General features: G+C 43.2%; 1 protein-coding gene and 1 long non-coding RNA gene across 6 annotated transcripts in view; one reads left to right on the forward strand and one right to left on the reverse strand.

Annotated features, from left to right (window-relative positions):
* The window catches only part of MCOLN2 (mucolipin TRP cation channel 2), a 60,990-nt gene that overhangs the window by 32,823 nt on the left and 9,237 nt on the right, over positions 1–18,930 (forward strand). For all 5 annotated transcript variants that reach the window (XM_043460805.1, XM_043460809.1, XM_043460807.1 and 2 more), the window contains exons 5-11: positions 1,228–1,312; positions 1,961–2,057; positions 3,995–4,094; positions 9,587–9,699; positions 10,878–11,027; positions 12,426–12,527; positions 12,631–12,753. In XM_043460805.1, coding sequence (XP_043316740.1) covers positions 1,228–1,312; positions 1,961–2,057; positions 3,995–4,094; positions 9,587–9,699; positions 10,878–11,027; positions 12,426–12,527; positions 12,631–12,753 — 770 coding nt within the window. The remainder of the gene's footprint in view (positions 1–1,227; positions 1,313–1,960; positions 2,058–3,994; positions 4,095–9,586; positions 9,700–10,877; positions 11,028–12,425; positions 12,528–12,630; positions 12,754–18,930) is intronic.
* LOC122436760 lies at positions 14,329–16,002 on the reverse strand. Its single transcript, XR_006268112.1, has 4 exons — positions 15,892–16,002; positions 15,611–15,701; positions 15,439–15,501; positions 14,329–14,381 (listed from the first exon to the last, which is right to left on the reverse strand). It is a non-coding gene; the product is annotated as an uncharacterized LOC122436760 (long non-coding RNA).

Here is an 18,930-nt window from a genome sequence, read left to right on the forward strand (position 1 = left end):
CTTGAAAGGCATTGACCATGAAAGGTGTTCATTGTCTCCAGGCCGCCTCAGTTTCCTGCCAAGGTGTTAGGCTACAAAACAATGAGACTAATTTTTATGTGAAGGTCTTGGAATCATTCTTATATAGTTTACAGCTCCTAATTCGTTTTTATTTAAATACAGTCTAAGTTCCTTTCCTCTCTCTTAATTTTTTTCTTTGGAAAAAGTATTGGACTAAATAGAAAGCTTGCCAGCTAGCACAAAGATGTCCTTGTATACCTTTCATCTAACCTTCCCAAATGCTAAACAAAGGTACTCAACCAAAAAAGCTAACTTTACCACATTTGCTTTATCATTCTTCCTACATATAAAAATTTCTCCTGAAACATGAGAATAAGGGACAGACATGATGTCTCTGCCTCTAAATACCTGTATAAAGAAAGGAAAGTAGAAGTGTCAGTTGCTCAGTTGTGTCCGACTCTTTGCGACTCCATGGACTGTAGCCCACTAGGCTCCCTCTGTCCATAGGATTTTCCAGGCAAGAATGCTGATGTGAGTAGCCATTTCCTTCTCCAGGAGGTCTTCCTGACCCAGGGATCAAAGCTGGGTCTTTTGTATTTCAGGCAGACTGTACTGTCTGAAGCACCAGGGAAGCCCAAAATACTTGTGTTTCTGTCCCCAAACTATACAGTGTTCAAAAACATGAGTTAACATGGATACAACAGTATAATCTACAAAGCCTATTCACATTTCATCAATTGCCCTAATATTCTCTACAGCAAAAGCCACACCCAACTTTTTGATCCAGCATCACACACTGTACTTAGGTGTCATGTATCTTTAGGCACCTATAATCTGGAGAAAAATGAAGTTTGGGGCTTTTTTTTTTTTTTTATGATCTTAACATTTTTAGGGAGTAGAATGTCCCTCCCTTGAATTTTCCTGTTTCTTTGTGACTGGATTGAGGTTATGTATTTGGTGTGGAAATGCCACACAGATGGTACATGATTTCAGGAGGCTTATGATGTGTCTTTATCTCATTCCTGATGATGTTAACTTTGATCATGTGGCTAGGGTGGGACCTGCCAGGTTCTCCACTGTAAAGTTACTGGTCTTTCTGTTGTGATAAATAAATATTTGAGATGCTTTGGAACTTGGTGAGCCTCCTGCTTCTCATCACACTTTGGCCTTCTGGTTTTAGCATCTGATTCTTACCTGACAGTCACTGTGGTTCTTTCATGGCCCTAGACTGCATTCACCTAGACCTTGAGGCCCTCTCCAAGGACACTCAGGACTGGAAGAATTCATCATTCTTCAGGCTGGAATTTTATCGGTAAATACATTTTTTTAAATTAATTTTTTTCAAATTTATTTTTTAATTGAAGGATAATTGCTTTACCGGATTTTGTTGTTTTCTGTCAAACTTTAGCATGAATCAGCCACAGGTATACACATGTCCTCTCCCTTTTGAACCTCCCTCCCATCTCCCCACCCCCCGCCCACCGCTCTGGGCTGATACAGAGCCCCTGTTTGAGTTCCCTGAGACATACGGCAACTAGAGAAAGCCTGCGCAGTAGCGAAGACTCAACACTGTGCTGGCTTTCTCTAGTTGCGTTGCGTGGGGGTTTCTCTTAGTTGGGGTGCGAGGGCTTCTCATTGCAGTGAAAAGCACAGGCTCTAGGGCGCGGGCTTCAGTTGTTGCAGCATGTGAGGTCAGTAGTTGTGGCTCCCGGGCTTGAGAGCACAGGTGCAATAGTTGTGATGCACAGACTTCGTTGCTCTGTGACATGTGGGATCTTCCCAGATCACGGATCAAACCCATGTCTTCTGATGTGGTGGGTGGATTCTTTACCACTGAGCCACCAGGGAAGCCCCAGTAAATACATTTTTAAGTCTCATTACTCAGGACACAGGGATGGGGAAGGGAGAGTAGGGTAGGAAGACTGTGATAATTTATATCTAGTAATATGTTTTTATTCAGGCTCTTGCAAGTTGACATCTCCTTTCAACTCAAAGGCATTGACCTGCAGACGATTCATTCCCGAGAGCTTCCAGACTGTTACGTATTTCAGAATATGGCAAGTATCTACTTCACTAAGCCACTTTTTATCCTTTTCCTTGACTCCTGTTGTAGGTGCAGAGTGTACAATGTAACTGCCTATAGATGTATTATACAAAAGTGTGTTTAAAACAGTTTGAATGCCATGCTATAGCATCGTTGGTCCAGAGGCTGTGACTTCTAAAAATGAGGCAAGCCTGTTCCAACTTTTTAAAACTAGATTTCTGGGTTGAAAAGAGGAGTTTTCAAAGTGGACTTTGACTTCCTACTTTCCTAATACTTTTTTTAAAAAAAGTTTATGACCAGGGCTTGGAGTGTCTATATTTTTCCTGCTTTCTAAGGGAGGTCTTTGCAAATGTTGTAGCAAATGTTTTCAAACCTCAAGGCAGAAACTGCCCCCTTGAGCTGAAGGCCAGTCTGCAAAGCCGCAATTGCTGCAGCTTTTATTTTTGGACGGGTGGCCATGTGCCCTGGAATCCTTCCTTCCTACCTTCTTTCTTCCTTCCCTTCTTTCCTTCCTTCCTCCCTCTTTCCCCCTTCCTTCTCTCATGTTTAGTGATGGGCAAAACTGAATGCTAAACTGGATGTTATGTGTCGTTGCTGTTTTAGCAGTTTGGAAGTGTGCTTCATTTAACCACAATCGCTAAGTGCTCTCTGAGTCCCTACGAGGCAGCAGGCAGGGTGTCATGCTCTAGAGGTACCATGGCCCTCAGGAAGCTTATACCCTAGTGGGAAAGACAGATAGAAAAACAGGTCAACAAAGAAATAAAAGTAATTATAAGTTGTGATGTGTAAGTAGGGAAGAATGTCTGGAGCAGAAAGTAGCATGATTTATCTCCTGGAGTGACCTGCACATTGCAAAACGCATTATGAAATCCAAGGTGAAGAGCTTGGAGAGCTGAACATGTAGGTTCAGCTATGATTGAACCCATGATCACATCTATGATTGAACCCACAAGTGAGCATCTTTGAACACAAACCACGTGCATGCTACACATTCTCAGTGTAATCCAAGAATATCTCCATGACCACACCAGAGGTTAGAGAATTAAGCTCTGCAGGCCTCACTTCTGTACCTATGAGCTCGGACTAAACTCCCACTAGTCCTGCCATTCAAGGCCTCGTTCCCTCCAGGAAGGCCCCGAACATGCTTCCCTTAAGTCCTAACATACTCTGTATATGTCACTTATACACTTTAAATGCTTGATATATAATGTGAAAGATTGAGGGCATTTGGAAATCTTAAATTCAAACCATAACCTTGGAGCAATCTTTGCCATATCTGAAAGCATTGTATGTAACACTTCTGAAAACATTATATATAGTGCCTGAAGCAAATAGAAAAATAATCTCTAGCATAGTAAAAGCCTAGAATCTCATACCCAAAGGGCTAAATTGAAGCAAATGCTTATAAATTCCACTCAGGGTAATAAATGACATCTTTGTGTTCTCTTGTCAGAAATTGGTGGTGAATTCTCATTTTCGTTCCTCAGACCAGTTGGCTGTTTTGCATCAGGGTTTCTCTGAATCTGAATGTGGGTTTAGTAGAATTTCATGTATACACCCCTTGAACCAGCATCTTTTTGGCACCAAGGACCAGTTTCGTGGAAAACAATTTTTTCACAGACGGGGGGAGGCAGCACTCGGGAAGGATGGTTTTGGGGTGATTCAAGTGCATTACATTTATTGTGCACTTTATTTCTATTATTATTACATCAGCTCCACCTCAGATCATCAGACATTAGATCCTGGAGGATGGGGACTCCTGCTTTGGACCACAGTTTTTCATTAATAATAGGCAGCTATGAAGGGATCTTGTGAGGAGGACATTTTCATTGGTCTGATTCCTTTTGGATCAGCACACCGTTTGGATGCCATTGATGTTTTAAGCAGAACTGATCTAACGTGTCATACTTTGTGGTGGGTTGTAACCTCTTCATCTGTTTGTGTCTCTAGATTGTCTTTGACAATAAAGCTCACAGTGGCAAAATCAAAATCTATTTTAACAGTGATGCCAAAATCGAGGAATGTAAAGACTTGAAAATCTCTGGATCTAGTAAGTATGTTACATGCTTGCCCATTGTGGATTGTGAATGATCCTTAACACTTCATTTGGGGAATTTGGGTATATAAAGGGTTTACTTGGATGATAATAAGAAGAAAGAGCTCCAGAAAACCACACTTTGAATGTTTGCTTCTGTCAAGCATACTCTGAAGCTTTGCGTTTTTGTTCAGTTCAGCGAATGTGGATTATAGACCTCGTAGGAGAGGTTGTGTTGCCCAGAAGTTAGGAGCAGTTTCTAGAGCCTGACTGCCTGGGCTTGGATTTTGGTTCTGTTTCCTGTGTCTGTGATCTTGGACAAATTCCTTCGCCTCTCCACGTCACAGTGTCTCTCTCTGAAAAGTGAGAGTAACCGTAGTACTTACTTTCCAGGATGCTGAGTAGTCAATGAATGATTGTGTTAAGCCAGCACTGAGAGCCAGCGTTGGCAGACAGTCACTGCTAGCAGTCTGGGACAGAAAGAAAACACCTTCGTGAGGGACGCTGACATGCTTAGACTAGCTTGTCCTGGATCAGAGTAAGTGGTGGAGGCACAGCAAAGGTTCACTTTAACAGGGGCAGAGCAGGACGTACAGAACAGCAACACTTCTGGGAAAAGGTCTGATTTGCCCTGAGCCTGTGACAGTGGGGCAGGATCAAGGCCTTCAGAGCCCAGAGAGCAGCCTGCACAGACCTGGGTTGGTTACTCAGTCCTTACTCATAAGACACTTCTTGACCCACAGGCTCAAGTGGCCTCCTGAGACCCCTTTCTCATTGAGGGGTTTGGATGATGTTAACGATGGGTGGTCAGTGTTTTTTCATTTACAAGTTTTGTTTAACCGAACCTGCCTTGGACCAAATCTTAGAACAAAATAAAATGTAAAATACTTGTGGTTCCTGACCATTTTGTATTAGTTTTAAATTAGACTCATTTTGTGGCTTTTCAGCTATATAATACGTGTGTGTGTGTGTGCGCGCGCGCGCGCGCGCTCTTTGCGATCCCATAGGCTGTAGCCCACCATTCCTCTGACCATGGAATTTTTCCAGGCAAGAATACTGGCGTGAGTTACCATTTCCTCCTCCAGGGGATCTTTCCCACCAAGGGATCGAACTCACTCTCTTGTGTCTCCTGCACTGGCAGGTGGGTTCTTTACCATTCATGCCACCTGGGCAGATGATTCTGAAGTTTTGGCTTTGTAGTTCCATTTGCTGACTCAACCTCTGATCAGAATACACGCTTTTAGTTTCTGTTAAAAAATGGTTACTACTCCTCAGCCTTCTCCGTACAGAAAGGCACAGACCAGATGCGAATTTTCCAAGGCCACGTGTAGGCTGCAACTATTTTATGTGAACAAAGCTAACCCTGGTCGTATAGGAAATGTGGTTTGTAACAGTCATTTGACCAAATAAGTTAGTTAAACAGTTTGCCAGAACCCGGTTTCCTTCCTCCCCACGGGCACGCTGACCACACTGGCAAGTTTTCTCTGAGCCTTTACTCAGAAGAGAGGAGCTCTGGCTCCCTCTTGTGGCCAGTGGGGAGAAACACAATCTCACATCTAGAAATATTTACATATTCTTCTTCCAAAGCTGCGCCCTATAAAATCAGATTCCATGACCAGAAGAGAGCAAATTTAAAATAATTTGACAAGTCTTAGAAACCTGAAGTTTGGAAAACAGCTTAGAAAATGGATTTTTTTTTCTGTCTAGGAAGCTGTCTGGTGGATTGATTGCCCTGGTTTTGGGGGAGGGGAACAAAGGCAAGTGTGACCTCTTAGGGGGTCCTTGTGCTATTTGCAAAACATTCTGAGATTCATTCACATCCAGGCACTTCCCTTGACACTTCTCTAGCTTTGTCGTTAATTGTTGTCTCAAGGTGAAATAAAAGAAGATATCCAAAAAAAAGAGAGGATGACCATTTTCACATACAAACTCAAAGTTGCCTTTTACGACTTCTAATACCCATTCCCAGTACATCACTAACCTTCATGTTAACTTGATTTGTAAATGTAGCCATTTGAGCCTGGGAGCTGGAGGGGGTGTGTACTGACCGGCAGGACTCCCCGTCCACAGGTGATGTGAATGAATGTCTCAGGGGAAGGGGTCCAGTAAGTGTGTGAAGGGAGCTGGAGGGGGTGTGTACTGACAGGCAGGACTCCTGGTCCACAGGTGATGTGAATGAATGTCCCAGGGGAAGGGGTCCAGTAAGTGTGTGAAGGGAGCTGGAGGGGATGTGTGCTGATAGGCAGGACTCCCCATGAGAGGTGATGTGAATGAACGTCCCAGGGGAAGGGGTCCAGTAAGTGTGTGACGCGTTGGTCTGGGTCCCACAGGTGGCAGTGGTGGTGTGTGGGGGACTTCTCAGGGCCCTGGAAGGACTGGGTGGTGGGGTAGGATTTCCCTAACCAGGTTGCCAGAAGCAACTCTCTGGACTAGAGTTTTGCAGACCCAGTTTTGGGAACTGCTCTTGTGGAAATAACTTAGTGTCAGTAGAATAAGAAAGCAGTTATGATGTTTGGGCTTCCCTGGTAGCTCAAATGGTAAAGAGTCTAACTGCAATGCAGGAGACCTGGGTTGGATCCCTGGGTCAGGAAGATCCCCTGGAGAAGGAAATAGAAAGTCACTCCGGTATTCTTGCCTGGAGAATTCCATGGACAGAGAAGCCTGGTGGACTACAGTCCATGGGGTTGCAAAGAGTTGGACATGACTAAGCTACTAACATACACATGATGTTTATAAAATACTTTTTGTAACATATCAAACTAATCTCAATAAATCAAATTTTAAAAATATAATACTTATTTCTCTGTTATGAGGGATGATTTATCTTCTTAGTTCCAGGCCTCAGTTTTCTTAACTGTAAATAAGGCCCAATCCAAGCAGTCTTAGAGATTTTATTCTAGTTATAGGTCAGAAAGGAAGGTACTAGATGCTGTGCTTGCATTTTTTTAAAAAAGATTTCAGCCCTATCTTTCCAAGAACTGCCCCTATTCTCTCCAAAAAAAAAAAAAAAATAAATAATGGTGGTCTTGGATTTGGTCAGGTTGTGTTCTTACCTACCTATTAGATAGTATCTCAAGATAACTTAAACTTGTGAAGTGGAAAATGCTAAAGAGGGAGGTAAGTGCTCCGTGTGAGACACTAACAAGGATCATTTGCCTGATTTCCTGACAGTGTATGAAAGTGCTACGGCTATGCTTCCATGTGGTACCCACGGCACCCAAAGCTGAGCAAGGCTAGCCAACTCGCTCAGTGAATTACTGAATTTACTAGCTGCCATACACATAGCCCACTGGATGAGCTGCTCTCAGACACGTGCCGAGATGCTCACGCCATTATTATCTCTAAATCTGTGGACACGCTCCCATCTTCCTCTTCAATGCCTTCTCTGCAGAGGTGTCTCTGTGGAGCACCCTGACTTCAGACGCTCCTGAAGGTTGCCTGTCCCCAATCCTGCTTCCTGCTCCCCTGGCCTTTCTCCATCTGGTTCCTGAGTGTGTCTCCTCTCCTAATTCCCAGACATTGCCACCCTGCTGCCCGCAGCCCTCATCCTTCCTAGTCTGCATTCCTGTCTGCCATCTCTGATTGGCTGAAGCCCACGGTTTTAGTCGCCACCAAGTCGTCCTCTCCTGTCATGAATGTCCAAACTGAGCCAGTGGACCCAAGACCGAGAAGAGGTCCTCGGTCAGTCCTTCCTTACTCCCTAAGTCCCACTGAGTCTCTCTTCTTCATCTCTTGCTGCCTTGTGCCTTATCCTGCTGTGTCTTCTCTGCCTCTGACGTTGCTCAAACCTTCACAGATTCCAACTTAGATTATGGTCGTCTGCTTATGTTCTGCTGGGGTCACTGTACTGATCTGTAAGCATGCTGAAGCATTATGCTAAGCACAGGCATTGTAGTGTTGAACAAAATATATCCAGTCCCTGCTTCCCAGAACCAATCATGTAGTGGGGAAGATGAACATCGAATGGTATAGTAACTGCTGTGTTTGTTATTATGTGTATGGGGCAGTTCTAGGTGCTTTCGTATATGAACTTACTGGATCCTCATGATAGCCCTCTAAAATAGTTTTTTTCTTTTTTTTTTTCATTGTACCCATTGTTTTGGATGAGGAAACTGAGGCAACTTCCCCAAGACTCCACAACTTCTGAGTGCAGAGTCGAGATTCAGAGCCAGGTCTCAGGCTCCAGAGATTGTCCTTTTTCATTTTATACTGTCTCTGTGCGCCTTGCTGCGCTGTCTTTGAATATGCAACTAGAGTTCAGTGCCCATCAAGCAAAGGGGAGTGAATGGAGCTACAGGTGTGTACACTTGTGGATAGGGCTATGATAGGGTTTGGAGGGAAGGGTTAATAGGGATGGGAATTTAGGGGATTCTGTTCTGAGGAGGAAAATACTCAAGGCTGAATAATCCCCATGCGTGATGGGGGAGGGTGCTGTTCCTGGCAGAGGTGCAATGTCCCTGCGGGGAGAGAGGGAGAGGGGCAGAGGGAGAGAGAGAGAGCGCGGAGCAGGGAAGAAGGAAGACCAGAGTGGCCTCAGGGTGGAGGAGCTGGGGGCTGGGAGAGAACAGCAAGCTGCCAGTGACGAGAGCCGTCTTTGGGATTTAGGTCAACACCACAAAATCTGAGAGAAGCTCAGCTTATAGTTTGGTCTTCCTCTAGTACACTCCCTGTGCTACTGTGTGTTCCAGGATCCAGATCTCAATGCTCTGTGGTGACTAAATGTGAAGGAAATCTTTAAAAAAAAAAAAAGAGGGGGAATGTATATATATGTACAGCTGATTCACTTTGCTATACACTTTGTAAAGCAACTATACTCCAAAACAATAGACACAAATCTGATTACTACTCTCTGTACTTTCATTCCAAGTGGTTGTTTTTCCCACATGCAAGAAGAGCTTATTGAATTGGCACTCTTTGCTGGGAAAGTGCGTAGTAAGATTGAGAAGCAGAAACGGGGATTTTGAGTGGTGGATTTTAAAATGTTTGTGCTGTGCCTAGTTAGTTGGTCAGTCATGTCTGACTCTTTGCGACCCCATGGACTGTAGCCCTCTGTCCATGAGGATTCTCCAGGCAAGAATACTGAAGTGGATTGCCATGCCCTCCTCCAGGGGATCTTCACAACCCAGGGAAGCCCTTTAAAATGTTTGTTCCCTCATTAATGGAGAACTTATGTTTTTGATTTTGTGTGAGAGAACTCAAGAGTATGTCAGTAGTTTTGCCTTTTTTGAATAGGGTCCAAATGGACCACCTTCTATTGAATTCTACTCTACAGTAAATATTTATAAATACATTTTAGTATATCTGTTAAGAATGTATATGTTTTTAAATGTATAATTCGACATCAGGGAATGATTGCCTTGTTTGTGAACCTCTGAATGAATGCAGTGTAATTTGTTTCTGATGTTGAAGCATTTATCATTTGATCTTATTTTCCAGGTGCCATATTGTTTGGAAATTATTCCCAAGTAAGGTGTGTTTGACGTTTGAATTCTGTTTTTGTTTCTCAGTTCAGAAAAACACTCAGTATGTCCTGGTGTTTGATGCATTTGTCATTGTGATTTGCTTGGCATCTCTTATCCTGTGCACAAGATCCATTGTTCTTGCGCTGAGGTTACGAAAGGTAAATGTGTGTTGGAATATTCTCCCTCCCTTCCTGACCTCGGCTTTCAGCTTGTCCAAACAGTGGGGCCTTGACGTCGGGTTATCCTGCCCTATCTGGGGCCTTGACTAAATTAAATTCCTTTGAGTGATTGTCCTCCAACAAGGCATTAATCAACCTGGGGTGTAGAGAGTGAGTCCAAGTTCCTGGCATGTCAAGTAGAATCAGACAATTATCCTGCTTCAATCTGAGCACAGCAGTGAACTTCTCAAGATTTTGAATGCTTCTAGAATAAATGAGACCCTTTTAAATTCAAGAGTGATCTTAAGAACAGGGTAATAGCATGTGTGGGTTTCATCTTTTGTCTTCAGATCAGAGTTCATTTTGACAGGAAGGCATGGTAAATGAGTTATAATGATACATAAGGTATGTTATCCTATTTTTTAAAATAGTTTTAAAATTCTCCCCTGAGGTTCCTTTTACCTTTTTACCCTTAGGACTCTCGTGACCACATACTCTAGCACAAATTTTATCCCGGTGTGTGGCTCATGTATAAACACAGACTAGGGTCAGTGGAAGTAGGAAGTCATCAGAATACCACACGTGGAGCAAGAAAAACGGTCTTCATTCTATTTTCTACTTCTTGACCTGTGTCAGTTTATTTTGTAAATACCCAGTTCTCTTACCCACCCACCCCCACCCCAAGTCCCTTGATATTCTGAATCCAGCGTCAGGGTCTGGGTTCTGCCAACGAGAGTGTGGGGCGCTGGGAGCCCACACCTGGGAGCTGGGCCACCTGGACTCAAGGCCTGGCTCGGCTGCTCCATGTCTCAGTTCTTTCCTCTGAAAGGAAGGGTCCGTGGCGCCTAGTTCATAGGGTTGTTGTCTGGTTGAATGTGTTGGGAATATGTCAGGCGTTTGGAATGGACTCTGTGTCAGCTGTTTCAACAAGAGTCTGTTGGAGTGAGAGCGCGGCATTGGGTGTTGGAGTCACTCAGTTTATTGGCGTTCTCGCCTCCAGCCGGGGTAGATGGCGGGGGGACGTGTGGGCTGTTATCTGTACCCTCCAAGTGAGAATCCATCCTGTTGGAAAAGGCAGTGTCATGCCATCAGACTTGAAAGAGCTCTGTTCTGCACTTTTTTCCTTCCAGAGGCCAGTGCAGTTTGTTAGAAATGATTTTTTTTTTTTTTGGCTGCAGAGATTCCTAAAGTTCTTCCTGGAGAAATACAAGCGACACGTGTGTAATGCCGACCAGAGGGAGTTTATCAACCAATGGTATATCCTGGTGATTATCAGTGACCTCCTGACAATAAGTGGGTCCGTGTTAAAAATGGAAATTAAAGCCAAGGTGAGGGCAACCCATTTTAAATCTTTGGCTCTTTCTATTCTTTTGGGTCTCACATACTCTTAAGATATGTAGTGATTCTCATGTTTTCTCTTTTCTCACATCCATAAAACTGAAGCCTCCTTTGACCTGGTTTTTGGTGAGCGGAAAATGAGGAGGTGGATGTTCTGTGGAAGGTGATATTCCCATGAATGTCCTCTCGGGAACTTGGCAGCATCTTCAGAATAGGAATTGAAGTGTGAGAGGATTGATTGCTTGGTCAGGCTTTATTTATTTTTTTAAGTTGCAAAAAGCAGCCTCTGACCCTTGATCCAATCACGCCGTGAGCCAGGGGTGCTCACCCATGACTGATGGGGATTCTGAAAGAGGTTTTATTTGAGGATGATTTGAGTGCCTCTAGTTGCCTGGCCCTTGGGTAACTTAGTTGATTTAGTCTCCCAAGTCTTGACTCCTCCCCTTGATGCTCTGCCGTCAGTTAGCAAATCTTACCAGCCTTCCCTCCTGACCTCTAATACCTCCCTCTCATCCATGGCAGCTGCTCCGCTTCCTTCAGGCCGTCTTCCTCTCTGGTCTAGATCTTCTCTTTGCTGCGGCTCCTCCTCCCGCCACAGCTGTCTCCTCACTGTTGCTCTGCCTTCAGCCTTGTACCCCTCGGACCCATCCACCCAGCCGTCAGAGTCATCTTTCTGGCGTCTGTCTTGCAGTGACAATCCTTTCTGCCTCAGAAACCCCCTCTGTGATGAAGTGGCCTTCCTTCAGTGTGGTCTCCAGGGTCCCCATCGTCCAGCTCTCCCTCCCTCTCCCACCCCCGCTTTCTCTGGCCTGTCGTGTGGGGCCCCCGCCCGAGGCCCTGGCTCAGCCTCTGTTGACTTGCAAGGCTCTCCCGGCCTGTCCACCAGACCCACCACTCGGGTCACGCCCGTGGGAGCCCAGTGTGACAAGTCCGGCCCTGTGCCTCTCACTGCACATAGCACATTATATTAGAATTGTGTTTGTGCGTGTGTCTCTTCAGTTAGACCTGGGAGTCCTTGAGAGCAGGAACTGTTAGCACGTCATGCTGGGGCTTTCTTTTAAAAGTGTTAATAGCTGGAAGGTATTGTTTGATATTTAGCAAACATCACTAGTTTATATGCTTTAATGCCTAAGTCAGTGGTAAATGCAGTCTCTAGTTCAGAGTATTGTTTGAACAAAGATTTAGTTCAACAAATTGCAATACTAAAAGGAAATGAGAAACGCATTTGGAATTGTGCACTCTTATTAATTTTCTTCTTCAGTTTAAAAACTCTTAGAATCACTATAGAGAGGCAGGCAGATCATTCTTTTCCAGTCAGTTTCAAGCGAGGTTCCTGAGCTGAGTGAAATAGAATATTTTACTAATACGTCTGTTTTTTCATTTCCTAGAATCTCACAAACTACAATCTGTGCAGCATTTTGCTTGGAACGTCTACGCTCTTTGTCTGGGTTGGCGTCATCCGATACTTGGGTTACTTCCAAGCCTATAATGTAAGGATGTGCGGCACCACTGGGATTCAGGTCCATTTCTTTGGGATCTATTAGCTACTTTTTAATAACTCCCATTCTGCTGTTTTGTGTTTTTTATTTTCAGGTGCTCATTTTAACAATGCAAGCCTCGTTGCCAAAAGTTCTTCGCTTCTGCGCGTGTGCTGGTATGATCTATCTGGGTTACACCTTCTGCGGCTGGATTGTCTTAGGACCATATCACAACAAGGTATGTAGTCTAATTCTTCCTCCTGCACACGAGGCACTTGGGACCCTTAAAAGTGGGTTTCAGGACTTCCCTGGCAGTCCAGTGGTTACGACTTCACACTTCCAATTCAGGGGACTTGGATTGCACCCCTGGTCAGGGAACTAAGATCCCACAGTGCTCACAGCATGGCCAAAAGAATAAGTAAAATGTTTTTTCTTAAGTAGGTTTCTAGCATTGACCTTCATCCCACTTCTCTCCAGCACATACGCTTGACATCAGTGAACACATATCTTTGCATTAGTTTTCCTTTTCTTTCCCTTTCCTGGATGTTGAAGTGACTTTAGGATATTAAAACAAGAACGGCAGGAATCCGGAGAGCACATTTATTTCATGGTTGTCTGGGTCTAGCTTAAGGGGTCACATGTTAACCCAGCTGGACACCACATAAGAAGTGTTAGGACATGAGATCACTATAATAAAAATGAAAGTTAAGTAAGGAAAAGCATTTCAAAATCCGTTTAACTCAAAGGGTTACAGTTTTCATCCAGATTAACTGAGGAGGATGGAGGAGGATAAAGACTGCCCGGAATGACCACAGTAGTTATGATTAGAAAGGTAACACATCTTGCCTTTGCAGGGGGCTTTGATTTCAGCATCATCTTTCTGCCGTATTAAAGTTCAGTATCTGAATTCTCAACTATTACTGGGCTGCAGTCAGTATCATAATTTCAGGGACAACAAAGTTATGTTCAGATATTCTTGTTTTTTCTTTTTAAATGATTTTATTTATTTACGGCCGTGCAGGGTCTTCAGTGCTGTGTGGGCTTGTCTCTGTTGCAGTGAGCAGGGGCTTCTCCCTAGTCGTGGTGTGTGGGCCTCTCATTGCCAAGCACAGGCTCTAGGATGCTCGGGCTTTGGTCGTTGCAGCACCTGGGCTCAGGAGTTGCAGCTCCCAGGCTCCAGAGCACAGGCTCCGCAGCTGTGGCCCAGGAGCTTAGCTGCTCCAATGCACATTGGGATCTTGCTGGACCAGGGATGGAACTCGCATCTCTTGCATTGGCAGGTGGATTCTTTAACACTGAGCCGAAGCTCTTGGGCAAATTTTAGATTCTAGTTTTCTACACACGTATCTGGTTAGAGAGGCCAGGATCAAGAAGCCTGGGAGCTGGGAATCCTCAGCCATAGTTTTGGCTCTGCCGTCAAAAGCTCTGGGGCCTTTGGCGAGCATCTCAACTTTCCTGAGACTGTTTCCTCCCCTGGAAATGACTGGATGCTTGCTCAGTTGTGTCCAACTCTTTGCGACCCCATGGACTGTGGCCCACCAGGCTCTGTCTGGGATATCCCAGGCAAGAGTACTGGAGTGGGTTGCCATTTCCTTCTCCAGATGTTCTTGTTTTAAAATGATAAATTTGATTCAAAGATATAGCAGGAAATGAAATTTGGTAGGCTTTGTTTTCAAACCAAAAAAGTAAAAGCAATGATTGCATCTTATAGTTTTTTTTCCACAGGCCTTTGGCATTTGGGACAATAGAAACAACAAAAATAAAAATAATAGCAGCTAACACTTGAGGTAATGCTAAGCGTTTCTCTCTTCTCTTTCATTTAATTTTGTCAACAGCCCAGGGTACTGTCATCTTGACTTAGATGTCCTACAAGGAGAAAAGTAAAGATGTAAAGGATTGTATTGACACTGGTATATACAACTCAGCTTTAAATCTTGACCTTGATAGTCACATTAAAAAAAACCATGATCAAATCTGGTTTATAAACTCGTCACAAAAATTGAGCAATCCATAAAACTCAAACTTTTGGTATTGTCCTACTAAAATAAATCCTAGTAACTTGGAATCTACCCAGACTTTCTCCTCTTTAAGCATTACATTTAATTTGTCCAAAGAGAATTACCATTTTCCTACCTGAGAAACTGTATAGTCAACAAAGTGACCATCTCTGGGTTATTAGCAAATCTTGATCATCTTACTGCTCTTCCAGTTCTATCCCACTGATTTAAAGGTGACTCATCAGTAAAAACTGTTCTTTGATATGATCTCTCTGATCTGGAGAATTTACTGTCTTCGTGCCCAGGAAAAGTAACTTTCTTCTTCCTCACTGGCCTCGCGGTCTGAATGCTTTGCCACATTTTGGTCACTAGAGGGCAGTGTTGCACCATGTGGAATAAATACTGCTCTTCCGCTGCCGGTGAATTCATCCAGTGGTCCTGAGGCCGTTAATGGTTCTCTACCTTCCCTGCTGGCACCAGTGGTAAAGAACCCGCCTGCCAATGCCGGAGACTTAAGAGACGCGGGTTCGACCCCTGGGTCTGGAAGATCCCCTGGAGAAGGGTATGATGGCAACCCACTCTAGTATTCTTGCCTGGAGAATCTCCATGGACAGAGGAGCCTGGCGGGCTACAGTCCCTGGGGTCGCAAAGAGTCAGGCACACATCTTCCCTATCCCATCATTGTTCTGGAAGATGCTCAGAAATGTTGCTTTAATTTTACTAAACTAGCTACCATTCTCAAGGGCTATGTGCTACCTAGTTAAAGTGCCCATGTTCTTTACCTCCCTTGCTCTGTTAGCCCTCCCCTTAACCCTGTGAGAAATATTATTATCTTTTGACAGAAAATAAGGATCTTAATATGTTAGATTCCTGGGGTTGAATAGTTAGTGAATGGCTGAGAGGATTCACACCCAGGTCACCTTTACCTTAATACACATCCTTTGACCAATAAGCTGAAGGCTTTTCTTCTTTTCTTTTCTTGGCATTACCTAAAACAAATCATTACAAAAGAGCATTTAGTCTGACTCAAGAGTGGCCCAACCATGAGAGGAAAGCCGAGTCATCAGTCTTATTTCTTTCAATATGTGTCAAGGTTACCTTGTGAATGATGGTGTTCTTTGCTTTGTGAGTCTTGACTGTATTTTCATATCTTCAGTTCTGTCCTTTCAAAGGGTCCAGAGGATCAGCACTATCCAAGAAAAATATGAGAGCTACAAATGAGAGCCATGTCTACACTTTAAAATTTTTTCTAGTAGCCACGTTAAAAGCTTTTTTAGAGAAATGGATGAAATTGAATTTAATTATGTGTTTTGTTTCACCCAGTATATTTAAAATATGACTCCAGCCTGCAGTCAGTATAAAACATTGAGATATTTTACCTTCCTTTCTTAGGCACTGAGTCTTTGAGATCTGGTGGGCATTTTGTCCCGACAGCACATCTCGGTCTGGACTGGCTGTTGATCAGATGTTCCATAGTCACCGGAGCTGGTGGTGGCCACATTAGACATGTCACCTCTTGGCTTACGTCTCTTAGTTAACGCCAGTCTGTTACTTCTCCCCTGGAGGAGTAGAGAGATAAGAACTGTATCTCTGGGGTTGTATAGCAGGTCTGTTTATGGCTTCTATCTCCCATTCCTAACCACGCTGATATATTCAGAAAACACAGAGTTGAGTTAATTCAGTGGATGCACTGCTCAATAGTCAGAGAAAACCTTCACTTTCGTTCTAGACTTCTGTCTTTTTCTTCTCTATATTACTTCTTCTTTGAGTCTAAAGTTAGAATTGTTTACTACCCCTGCACATCTCTCTCCAAACCAATCCAAATGGTCAAAAATTTCAGGTTCTGCCAGTCAGTCACTATCTGTTGAATCAGAAGACCTTCAAGTATTGCCTGAAAGCTTGAAAAATGGCACCATAGTGAGCATTTTCTAGAATTTCTAGAATCACAGCTAGCTTGGGTGTAGAAGCTCAATCGTTCTTTAAACAAACAAACAAAAGAACTCTAAAGAGAAGGTATCAGAAAAACCAGAATTTCACCCTGATGCTTGTCTGGCAGCAGGAATCCCACATTTTAGCTTCTGGGTTTCCTGTTAGACATCAGATTTCAATGGTTCAGCTGAAAGAGAATGAAAATACAAGTGTCCTGCCGACATTTACTCCAGCACTAATGGACATTGGCACAACGCCCTTTCAAAATGTGTGAGCTTGGCGGGCTGGAGCCTGTTGCTGTTTAATAATTCAAAAAGGACTGGAAGAACATAACTGTAATGTAGCTTTGACGTTTCCAGAGTACTTTCTGAGGAATATACCACAGTCTTGCATTTATTGTCCCCATTTTGCAAATGAAAAGACAAAGCATTGAAAAATCACTGGTCTTGGCTGACGCCATTGGTAAAAGTTCAGTGGCCCCTGAGCTACACCTTCTCGCTCTCAAGGCCTCTGGTTTTAGCCAAGCACCTCTCTTATTCAAAACAACTATTAGCTGGTTAAAACATTTTATGTGAATGCTACATGAGACTCTTAGCACCAACTCTTGAAGCAAATTTTTATGTCACTCTCTGCCATAAGCCATTGCAAATTGTGCTTTCATTCACATGAAAGTTCTTTTTGGTTCAATTGAAAAATTATCATTTGTGGAACAAATGCTTGGGTTTTCACTGTGGTAGCCTGGAGCCCATGGAGACGTTTTATGGAGATATCCATTTGATATTTATTCAACATCTACTGTGCCCCCGACACTGTCGGATCCTTCTAGCCCAAATTCTTAGAGGATGGGACCGTGGATTATTGCTCTTTGCATTCCTCATGTCGCGTGTGGTACATAGAACATGGTAAAGGGCTCAGCAAGTTTGCTGAATGACAAGAAGCAGAGACGTAGCAGAACCTGCTTTCTCGGGACTTATACGCTTGCAAGAACCAAAGCAATTTCCTAGGAATGCATTTGTAGCCTGGAAGCACATTAGCACCTTATTTCTCTTTACCTTGGGTATTTTTTTAAATCTCTATTTTTAAAAAATTGAAGTAAGGTTGATTTTGAGAAGGAAATGGCAACCCATTCCAGTATTCTTGCCTGGGAAATCCCATGGACAGAGGAGCCTGGCGAGTTACAGTCCATGGGGTCGTAAAAGAGTTGGACACAACTTAGCAACTAAAGAACATAATTGATTTACAGTGTTTCAAGTGTACAGCAAAGTGATTCAGTTATACAAACGCACACACATATATGTATTCTTTTTCAGACCCTTTCCCACCATAGGTTATCACAATACATTGAATACAGTTCCCTATGCTATATAGTAGGTCCTTGTTTATCTGATTTATATATAGTAGTGTGTATCTGTTAATTCCAGTTTCCTAATTTATCCTCCTCCCCTTTTCCCTTTGGTAACCATAAGTTTATTTTCTATGTCTATGAGTCTATTTCTGTTTTGTAAAGAAATTCATTTATATTTTAGGTTCCATATGTACGTGGAATTCACATATAAGAGATATCAGGTGATATTTGTCTTTCTCTGTCCAACTTACTTAGTATGATAATCTCTAAGTCCATCCATGTTGCTGGAAATGACATTATTTCATCTTTTTATAGCCGAATAATATTCCATTATATATATATATATATACTTTATCCGTTCATCATTTGGGTTGCTTCCATGTCTTGGCTGTTGTAAATGCTACAAACATTGGAAATCACATATCTTTTTGAATTAGAGTTTTCTCTGGATATATGCCCAGGAGTGGGTTTGGACCTGCCATACTGTTCTCCACGTTAGGTATTTTTAAAGCTCGTTTATTAAACTATGGATCTTGGCCACTGAAACTAGCTCACAGCCACTTTTTTTTTTTTTTTTTTAATTTTTTATTAGTTGGAGGCTAATTACTTCACAACATTTCAGTGGGTTTTGTCATACATTGATATGAATCAGCCATAGATTTACACGTATTCCCCATCCCGATCCCCCCTCCCACCTCCCTCTCCACCCGATTCCTCTGGGTCTTCCCAGTGCACCAGGCCCGAGCACTTGTCTCATGCATCCCACCTGGGCTGGGGATCTGTTTCACCATAGATAATATACATGCTGTTCTTTTGAAATATCCCACCCTCACATTCTCCCACATAGTTCAATAGTCTGTTCTGTATTTCTGTGTCTCTTTTTCTGTTTTGCATATAGGGTTATCATTACCATCTTTCTAAATTCCATATATATGCGTTAGTATGCTGTAATGTTCTTTATCTTTCTGGCTTACTTCACTCTGTATAAGGGGCTCCAGTTTCATCCATCTCATTAGGACTGGTTCAAATGAATTCTTTTTAACGGCTCACAGCCACTTCTTATGGCATGAAATGGTAGCGTATGTACCAATTACTTACCTTACTAGGTCTCTGTTTAACTTTTGGGTGGGTTAAAATAAATCTT

Source organism: Cervus canadensis, chromosome 2 (assembly GCF_019320065.1).
Source record: "Cervus canadensis isolate Bull #8, Minnesota chromosome 2, ASM1932006v1, whole genome shotgun sequence".
In the NCBI taxonomy this organism is placed as follows: domain Eukaryota; kingdom Metazoa; phylum Chordata; class Mammalia; order Artiodactyla; family Cervidae; genus Cervus; species Cervus canadensis.